The following is a 10151-nucleotide window of genomic DNA, read 5'->3' on the forward strand; positions in this document are numbered from 1 at the left end:
TACTGGATGTCACCGGTCCCGTAGCAGGGTGTCCCACAGCCTTGCGTGTCCCATGGAGCACGCTCCTTCAGCGGTGTCATGGTGGAGCTGCCTCCTCTCCTCCTCCTCCTCCTACTCCTCCTCCTCCCGCCTTGGTCTGAGCCATGGCTGGGAGCTGGGCTCCCTGCCGGGACGTGTTCCAGCTCCATAGCGTTGCCCAGGCCAGTGCTGCAGGATCAAGCAGCAATGCTGCACCAAGAGGAAGAGGAAAAAGGCCCATTGATATTTCTCGTGTCTTCCACCCTGTGTTTCGGTGGCTGGAGGAGGGCTCCTTGCAGCAGCCGTGGGGCTCGACCCTCCTTTGCCACCCACCCGAGTGTTTTACACACCCATACCCTGCTGGGAGGCGGCAGCCCGAGGGATCGCCTCCCCCGCAGAAACCCCAAGCCTGGGAGGTAGGAAGCGGTGTGGGGAAACCCAAAATACAGCCCAGCTCCGATTCTCACCCCCTGCTGCAACTGCAGTGCTCTCCTTCCCTACCTCATGTTAAACTTTTGGGATTACTCACCAGTAACTTGGGTAACGTTTCCCTTACTGAATGAGCACTCCGGTTCTGAGTCAGCTGCCTTTCTTGGTACAGCAGCCCTGGGAGCGTCCCTGCCCGGGCTCCCAGCAGGGATGGGGATGAGGAGGGGGGCTTGGACCCTGCGCCCCAAGCCCCTCATCACTCAGGGATGGAGAGCCCAGCAGCCAGCAGGGCTGTGGGTCTGCTGCTCCAGGTAGAGATTTTAGGTAGCCTTACGGCATTTTGTTACATTTCTTTCTTAAAATTCATAAACCAATGCATTTTAGTTTGGGAATTAAATTGTTCAAAAACCAACCAAGCAGGCTGGAAACGATCCTTAATCTTTGCATGGTCCAAATCCGTAACGTAGACTAAACCGTTTCTTGCTTGCATGGTGAATTAAAACATAGGAAGAGGCTTGAAGTAGAGGAGAAATTTTTCTGTGTGAAAGTGCAAGGCTGGTATTTATTTATAAGGTAGGCCAAAACCACAGATGGAGTGATAGCATTAAGACCACAGTCCTTTGCATTTTCTTAGTTGTCCCCTGCCGTGCATAGCAGGAGTTGAACTCTCTGTGTTGAAACCAGGCGAGAGGTTTTTGCCACAGAGGCCGAGCAGGCGGGGAGCCCCCGAGGGACAGGGTGCTGCTGCGGGCTGGATGGTAGTGCGCAAGGTGTCAAAGGACCAAAAATGTGGTTTTCATGGGAATGGGCTGTGCTGATCACGTTGGTGGAAACCCAAAGGCCAACGGGTCCACCAGAGCTGGAGCAGAGCTGGGCAGGCACAGCCTGGTACCCGGTCAGTCCAGCCTGAGCCCGGGGGGCAGCTCCTCTCTCAGGGGAGGGACTTGTGGACATGAGCCTGTGATGATAAATGTGAAATAAGTTCAGTTGTTGGGCCAAGCAGATCTGCATCTGCCTTGTCTCTCCTTCCGGGGTGCTCAATCACTAAGCAGAACTTCTATTTCACAGTATTTCTTTTTTTTTTTATTTTTTATTTAAAGTAGGGCACAAAATAAACTATGCTAACCGCTCAGTGCAAGTCACCTTCCTATAATGAAGCTATAATGAAGGAATACAAATTTCAAAGGTTATTTGCAGGGAAGGGAGTGGGAGAGTTTGATTGAAAGATTAGAGATTTTCAGACATCCAGTGTTACTTTAATTGGCTTCTAGTAGTGTAGGACGGGATGGCAGAGTCTTGTGCATTTCCTCGTACCTAGCTGTGCTCAGGAAACCCCAGAACCTTCTTGCGTACTGCACAGCACTCTTGGTATTTCCATTGAAATTGGGTCATTTTTCCTGTTCTGTTTCCAGTAATCATTTGAAATGACAGAGCAGGTGCTATGGGTAAAGCGGTGTGTCCGGATTCAGGTTAGCAAAGTGAAAAAGATTTACAGATGATTTCTTCTACTTCTGTTTTTTTTTTAAGTGGCCTGCTTTGCATTAGGTGAAGGTTTTATAACATTGGGATTCAGGACTTTTTGCTGGCCAGACCTGCAGGAGAGCCACCCAGCTCCCTGTGCCGAGCATCTCAGGGATGGGACCCTCGGAGCAGGGAGATGCTGCTGCACTGATGCCTGGCACTGTCAGGTCTCCAGAGAGGATGGCAGGTCCCCTCCAAGGAGGTCCCCTTTGAGAAGATGCAGTCCTGGAAGATTGTCACCAGGATGGGCAGAGCATCCCATCATCCTGGCATGGGTTGGGTTGAAGACCGCAGGACTGGTGTTGAGCATGGGGCCAGACCCTGAGCTGCTCCCCGAGGCTCGGACGGAGCTGGGTGCATGGGGCGGATGCAGCATTGGCTAGCACCAATGGGTCCTGCCTTTTTAAGCACCGTTTTAGATAACCAACATCTACAGAAACCTACTACTAACCGAGGAGGCATGTTCTCTATTTTGATGTGTTTAGAGTGTATTAATGCCCACTTACCATGTGTTTCACATGTAATTTTTTCAGTTTTGCATGACACCGTGCTCCTTTGCATGTTGATAGTGCTCTAAAACCAGTACAGAGGGTGTGCCACATTAATCGCAAGACTAACATTTAAATATGTTTTAGAATTGTGGATTTAATGGACTTGGTCAATAAAATCATCAGTCTCTCACACTCATCTTCTCTTTCTTTGCATATTCATTGTAGAGGATGTCTTATATCTTAAAGGTAAGGGTAGATACATCTCTTTGGCTTGTTGTGGCAAAGAATGCTTGTTCCTGTTCATGCTTCTTGTGCTTGCATGACCCTAATTTTGCCTGGCTGTGTCAGTAAGTTATCATGAGAGTCAGTAGTGACTGGCAAATATATTTTGAGATAACTCTCCAGAAGGATTTATGGTACTTAAACTTCCTGGCATGCCTCTTCTTCTGCTTAAAATCCATACTGCATGTAACCTACTAATACACTAATTCTCTCCAAACAGCAAGACCTGTAACTCACTGAAGGAGATAAAAGCTTGCGTTTCTTACTTGTGGAGCCATAGCAAACACTAACTTTGTGTGTATTTGTTCTCTGTGTATGTGTGCGGGGGATTTACACTCTCAAACAAATTGTGTGCCTTTAGAAGGAATGTTATTTGGCAACCGTTTTATATTAGAAATCAAATCAAGTCAAGGAAATAAACAACATTATAGGGTTTTCTAACAAAGACCGCAGAGTTGGTAAGCAGACTAAAAGTGCTCTGAATGTGTTTGAATTCTTTGACTAAAAGATCTTAGCCGCAGGTTGAATTTGCTAGAGGAGCTTGTCCTGGCGCAGACCTGCGGGTGCAGTTCCCACTGCTGTTCCAGGGAGCAGTGGGCCACAACTAGCACATGGGAAAGGCAAAAAGCATAAATTTCCCCAACTTTGTCATTGTCTGCTTTGTAGTTCTCTAATGTATTGTATGTAACACGGATAGCTGCATTCAGCTGCGCTGCTCCGCTGTTTGAGATGCCTTTGGTTCTGATTAAACACAAGAGTTTGTTTCTCTATAGGATTCCAGCAAAAGTCCAAAAACAATGAAGAAGTTTCTTCCAAAAAGGAAAACTGAGAGAAAACCATCTGATGAAGAGTTCGTTATTCGGAAAAGTAAGTGTTGTATTTTTCTCTTCTTTTCGGAGGTTTCTGTGTACTCAGTGATCTCCACGGGACTTTGAGAACAGCCTTTCTTACGGTGCAGGATGCGACAGGATGCGCACGTTGTGAGTAAGCCTACATGCTGCTGAGCACGAGAGGCTTCTGGAAGCGCACCGGTCCTCAGCCTCTGACAGATCCTCTCCCAGTTGTGACTGCCAGACATGCTACTATCCTGCTCGTGATTGCTAGCACAAAGTCACAGGTTGTGCGTGGTCTTGTTCTGGGTACAAAGCCGAGGAACTGCTTCCAAGTAGTTAAAAGCTGCAGTAAAACTGCACATCAACAGTCATCAAAGTATGTCTGAGAGCTGGGACAAACCCTTACCTGGCCATGCCAGCAGGTCCTAGAAGAGTTTCCATAGGGGATCAGGGAACAAAAAAAAAAAGCCCTATCCCTGCAGGGGTGTTCACCTGCAAAGAGGGGTGTTCTGACAGCTCCCTGAAGTCCACTTGGGATGCCTGAAAGGCAGTGGTCACCCAGCGGTGAGCTGCTGCAGCATACAGCTTGAAGGTCAGTTGTCTCCCGCGAGAAGACAGCACTGAGCTAAGGCTGGAAATGAAGACTTCACATTTCCAAATCCTGCTCTGATGCACCTATACCAAACCCCTCCTAGCAGGGCTGCTCTGCCTACCCATCTCCCGGTGCTGCCTGCACCCAAAGTCAGGTATCGCCCTCCGAGTTTTACTGAGATGAGCAGCTACAACTGCGTTTTCATACCATTTAGTCATGGTGCTCAATGCCACAGAATGCTGCAAAGGCCAGAAAATGTAAAGGATCTCAAGAGGGAATTAGACAAAGTCCTAGAGACAGTGTCAGTCAAGGAAACAGCACGCTCTTCTCTTAAGGGACTTTGGAGCAAAGGCTGGGAGAGATGAAGCCAGAGCACTTTGCTTTTTGTGATAGCTGTTGTCTGCAATGTTTTACAGGTACTGCTGCGCTGGAAGAAGATGCTCAGATCCTGAAGGTGATTGAGGCATACTGTACCGGGGCAGGCTTCCAGCAAGCTCTCAGCTCAGGTGGGCACACAACCAGATTATTTAGTTCTTATTCTGCCTGCAACGCTGATAACCCCTCTGGGAAAAAATAGATGGTTGCATCATACAGCAACGAGGCTCATGCTAGGAAACTGTGTGGTATTCAATCTTCAAGATAAGGAAGCTTCATCTACCTAGTGGTTTAGTTGCCATTGTTTTTCTTCTAAACACAGAGAATGAAGCAAGTAGGAGGGCAAATGAGACACAGCTCTTTCACCAGCACTTGTTAGGAATTAAGCAAACCTAGTCAGTGCCTGTGGCTGTCAGCACTGAAAACCTGATGGTAATCTCAGGTTGCATATAGCTTTAGAAAGGAAATATGAATATTATCTCTCAATCAGCTGCGTGTTTAAGAACAAGCTGCTTCATAAGAACCTATCTAACATCTTCAACTCTGGAAATATAACTATTTATCATTGCTGGTGAGATGTCGAATTAAATCACTGAACTATCAAATAATGTTACATTTAAAAAGGGAGGCCTTGTTTCTTCTGGGAGCTCTTGACCCTAATCGAATTATTTCATTTGTAAGTCATGATGTAGCTTTAGATGCAATAAGCACTCTTGATAACTTTCTGTTTGCTGCTTTAGCCCCAGGTTAGCAGTATGTATAAGCCCGTATTTAACCGTGGCAGACAGCCGGCGGCTGCTCAAGCCCCCACGTCCCCGCCTGCCCCAGGCTTGCAGAGGAGCAGGCAGAAGGAGGGAGGGCTGCTGTCACCGGAGCAGCGTGGGCATCAGGGAAAAGTCTCCCTTTTTCTTCCTGATGAGTAATTCTTGTACACAGGCTCCCGTAAAGACTCCATCCCCCAAGTCCTTCTTCCTGAGGAAGAGAAAATCATTATAGAGGAAACACGAAGCAACGGCCAGACTGTCACGGAGGAAAAGTAAGTGTGGCTGCTCTCTAGTTCCAGATCCCCTTGTTGCTTTTTGGAAAGACATTAAAAACCAATGCCCTCTCCTTCTGCGTCTCCGCAGAGGAGTGGGGCTGGTGTTACCGACTGCTGCTTTAGTGCTGGCAAGGACCACCGGGCTATTTCAGTTGCTATTTTGTCCCTTTTTAAGAAGGGAGCTGCTTTCCCAGCTGCTCTGATGTGGCTGTAGCCCTCTGGGAGGCTGTGCGCTGGGTCCTGAGAGCCAGTTTATCGAGTCCCAGAGCTTATCTGGCTGTAGCTAATGGGGTCAGAAAGGACAGAACCAAACAAGTGGCTGTTTTCTTTTTTTTTAACTACTGCCATACTGAGCTGCCGCTACCCCTCGGGAGCCTGCCTGGCACCCTGTCTGTGAGTGCTCCCCCTCCCAGCCTGTTACGTAGCTTCAGCATCTGGGTGACTGCGTTGATCTCCTTTTCTAACCCAGACAGTGCATTCCTTTCATGCTTTTTTTTTTTTTTCCCCCAGCATAACCTCAAGGAATCAAGGCCATTTTACAAAAGACACTCAGGCATTTCCAGTTTTAAAATCATTGTTATTTGTTGCAGTAACGTAAACAAGGAAGTCAAAGCCACAGACCTTTGTTGATAACTTATAGATAGCAGAACAAAGTATTTTTCTTGAGTTTTGAGAAAAGAGTCCTGAATTTTGGACTGGTGGCCTATAAATGCTCCTGGGCTGTGTTTCCAGAGTCCCCTCACAGGCAGCAGCGATAGCAGCAGCCTGGTGCCTGCAAAGCAGAAGCTGGAAGCATTTTCCCCATCAGCACCTTGCTCACAAAAGCTCCCATGCTGTTGCTGTTTTGCTGCACTCCAGCTCTTTTTATTTCTTTTTGCAGGAGCCTCGTTGACACAGTTTATGCACTGAAAGATGAAGTCAAAGAACTGAAGCAGGTAATCTGAGTGGGATTGTTAGTGCTGGAAGTTGAGCAAAAGCCAACCAGGCTGCACTGGGTCGTTGTCTTCGACTGGTCGGTGCCCAGGAAAAGCCTTACTGATGCTGGTCCGATCCTGCAGCTCCCTGAATCAGCGTTAGGTTTCTTCTGATTTAGCTCCCTGAAACAGCTCACTGCGCAATTGCTTGAGGACCAGAGCCAGCAGGAGGGAAGGAGTAGTTGGTCTTTGTGATAACATGAAACTTTCCCCCTACTCTAAAAGCTCTTTCAGCTTGACTGTTCATTTTATAGGGGTCTGGTGGATACCAATTCTTGTAGACTCCAGAGGAAATACGTCCTCCTCCCTCCAGCCCCAAGCCAGGAGGTGGGAGAGACCACCCCAGGAGAACATGGTCCTCCAAGCCAGGCTAAAATTAGGTTTCCAGGAGGATGATTCTGCTTGCTCAAAGTCACTGGGACTTTTGTGCAGGTCTGTAAGGTAGTAAGGGTCTGCTTGAGTGGATCGGACCGCAAGTAACCTGTGGTGTTCATCCTCACAAGCTGGCAGTGACCTGTCAAATGTCCCTGATATTTCGTCACCTCTGAGACATCAGGCAGCCAGGCACATGGAAGTACCTCCTTGCATAAAGTCAATGGGCATTAACTGCATCTTTATTCCTTTATTTTTCACCTCTCAGGAGAACAAAAGGATGAAACAGTGTTTGGAGGAAGAACTTAAATCCAGGAAGGACTTGGAGAAGCTGGTGAGAAGGCTGCTGAAGCAGACGGATGAGTGTGGCAGGGAGGACACGGGGCGCAAGTCGTCCCTGATCGCCTGAATTTGGGGAGAAGCTGCTGGCAGTGGTGTGTGACCTCAGGTGTTTTTTGGGAAGCGGAACTGGATCCTTTGCCTCTTCTTGCTCCTTATTTCGTTGGTCTTGGGAATTTTGTTACCAAAAAAAAAAAGTCATAGAGAAAAAAAAATAGTTTTTCTTCCATCCAATAAGGAAATAAACCAGAAACAATCGATCACAACTAAACCAGTAAGCAAGCGGTCCATGATTCACAATTCATCTGCAGCAACTAATACCTCATTGTACCTGCTACTGGGAGCAAACACAAACTCTGCTAAGGAGTGCTGCTCACAAAAGGTTCGGCAGCAGTTTCCTAGAGGAAGCTTAAGCACTTTTTAATGCTTTCATTCTTTTCAAAAGCACCGGTACCTATTTATTGAATGAAAACATTATTGAGGTGGCATTGAGCAGAAACCAAAAAGCACCATGCTCCTCTTTTCAGATAATCACAACTGTGGAAGCTTTTCCCATCCACCTTCTTTTTTCCCCATTAGTTGACTGTAGCGAACTAGAGCCCAGCAATACTGTGGTTCCCGTGTGGCCTTGATACCGATTAAAATGTGCAATTAATATGAAGACATTTGAACTCCTTGGGGAAGTCAGATCTGGAGCACCTGTCAGAGCGCATGGGAAGGTGTGTTACACAGTGCTGCCTCCTGACAGCTCGTGATTTAGCACAACAGGTACCTGCTGTTCTGCCCCCCCATCCCTTTTCTTATGCATGACCTATAACTTCAACCCCCTGCTTTGTTTTCACATTGAGTGTCCAGGTATCGTATGAGTTTATAGTTTTGCTGTGCTTCCCCTTGCAGGAGATGCTTTTCTCTGTATGAAATGTAAACACTGCTTGACAACAAAAACCAACCCCCAAATGTGCTGGTTCCCTGTTCCCTTCTGCTCACATTAGGCTCTCTGTCGCTCCTTCCCAAAGGCTGGGAACGTGGCCAACAGCCTCTTCTCCTTCCATTGCCCCAAAGGGGCTTTCTGCTAGGCAAAAGGATCTTTCTCTTTGCATAGGAAAGGTATTTATGCTTTGACAAGAGCTGGAATGCTCCTGGGGCAAGGATGTGCAACACCCTTCCAGATCCCTGCACAGCTCCTCAAACACAGCACACAGGCAACATGCATACATATCGGGTGTCTTCATCTTATTTGGTGTTATACCCTAGTTTAGAACTGATGTTTTCCTTCCTTCCCTTTCAGCATTATAAAAGTAACCTTCTGTTAAAGTTAATGATAAGTCACACGTATATCGCAGGGCAGCATGGTCCCAGGGCGTGCAGACGCACCACAGCTCATTACAGTCATACCATTACGTTAGTCGTGAAGGACATAATAGAGGCAATAATTACAACTCCCTCCTTGCAAGTAATATTTAGCCAGGACATAGCAAATGGTGTTTAGGGACAGCTAGACTCCAAAACATGACAAGGAGTGAAACTGTCTGGTCCTGCTGCCTGCCCGAAGGTGGGCTGGGTGCGGGGATGGCGACATGCAACCAGTGCAAGGAAGGAAACCAAGGGCCATTTACACTCCGAGGAGAGGGTAGAAACATTTCCTCGCTGCCCCCCAGTTTAGTTGAAACCTGTGCTGTGTACATATGCATGTTTGTAACATGTAATGTGATGGAGGGCACACTGGGACTTTTTGGATCAAGCATTTGTCAAGAGCTAGAAGCCAAAAGAGACAAGAAAATAAAATAAAAAGGAAAAGAAGCCATGCCGGATGGACAGCAATGTTTCCATATTTACTTTGTTTACAGTGCTTTGTAAATAGGTTCCAGTGAGTCTGTCTTTAGATGGATGTTGTGTCAGCTGCCTTCCAGTTTATCTTTGTCATGTAGGTTTATTTACTGTAACTACTTATGCAAGGTCAACTTTTCTAACATGTTTTTATTTTGAACAGTTTTTTAATTGACATTTTCAACAAATAAAGAAGGATAAAAATTGCTTCTTAGCTCTCGCTGCTGCTTCCTTTGTTTCTGCCATGAAAGCAAAGCCAGTGCTTGCTCTGGGCATTCCTAATTCACTCAAAATGCCCATAGCTGCATCATCCACTCTCTGATTTACTGGATGCTGGCAGGGATACTGGTGTGAATGGTGATGCTGGCACTTGGGCTCTTGCTCCCACCATCACCCAGACCTGCAGCAGGGAAGGGCACCTGATCCCAGGGGAAGGAAATGCATTTCCATCCCTCAAGCCCCGCTTGCGCTTTGCTAACAAGGGTGCTTTATGGAGAGCTAGCTGCCCTCCGCTGCACCAGCACGTTTCTGTAGATAAGTGACTTCCTGCCTGAGATTTTTTTTTTTTTTTTTTTTAGTTAGTGTGTGTTTTTTTCTGGCGATTAGGTGTGGTAACAGGATTTCCTTTGGTCTACCACTTGGACAAGACCTCTCCTGCACGCTGGTATTCTTAACTCTTTGGTAGAGACGTGCCGTGCTCTTAGCCTGCAGCCGAAGTGGGAGGATTGAGGGCAGGAGGGCTGGCCCTTGCTTTCCCTCCTCAAACACAGCAGTCAGAGCAGGAAAAAGAACAAGTGAAAAAGAAACACTGGCCTTGGGCACATCGTGGAAAAATACTGAAGTCTGCAAGGAAGCCTGCTTGAACCCAAGTGGCACTTTGGGGAATTATTGCAGAGGCAGAGCAGGGCCACATCCAGACTCGAGTGCCCCAGAGCCTGCACTGGGCAGAAGAGCAAGGAGGAGGCATCCCCCATGCTCATTTTGGAAGGAGCATCTCCACTCCCAGGTCCCCACAAGGCCAGAACCAGGCCTTAAACAGAGACTCTCCATCCTGCCCTC

The 10151-nt window shown here is 47.4% G+C and overlaps 1 protein-coding gene across 3 annotated transcripts in view; it reads left to right on the plus strand.

Moving 5' to 3' along the window:
- ARHGEF6 (Rac/Cdc42 guanine nucleotide exchange factor (GEF) 6) overlaps positions 1–7462 on the plus strand; it is a 24563-nt gene extending 17101 nt beyond the window's left edge. For 2 of the 3 annotated variants that reach the window (XM_009702765.1, XM_009702841.1), the window contains exons 14-19: positions 2685–2705; positions 3515–3608; positions 4583–4672; positions 5478–5577; positions 6461–6515; positions 7195–7462. In XM_009702765.1, the coding sequence (XP_009701067.1) occupies positions 2685–2705; positions 3515–3608; positions 4583–4672; positions 5478–5577; positions 6461–6515; positions 7195–7335 (501 nt within the window). In that variant the 3' untranslated portion in view covers positions 7336–7462. The remainder of the gene's footprint in view (positions 1–2684; positions 2706–3514; positions 3609–4582; positions 4673–5477; positions 5578–6460; positions 6516–7194) is intronic. The other variant, XM_009702690.1, reaches the window with a different exon arrangement.
- The last annotated feature ends 2689 nt before the right edge of the window (positions 7463–10151 follow it).

Source organism: Cariama cristata, unplaced genomic scaffold, assembly GCF_000690535.1.
Source record: "Cariama cristata isolate BGI_N322 unplaced genomic scaffold, ASM69053v1 scaffold8800, whole genome shotgun sequence".
NCBI lineage: Eukaryota > Metazoa > Chordata > Aves > Cariamiformes > Cariamidae > Cariama > Cariama cristata.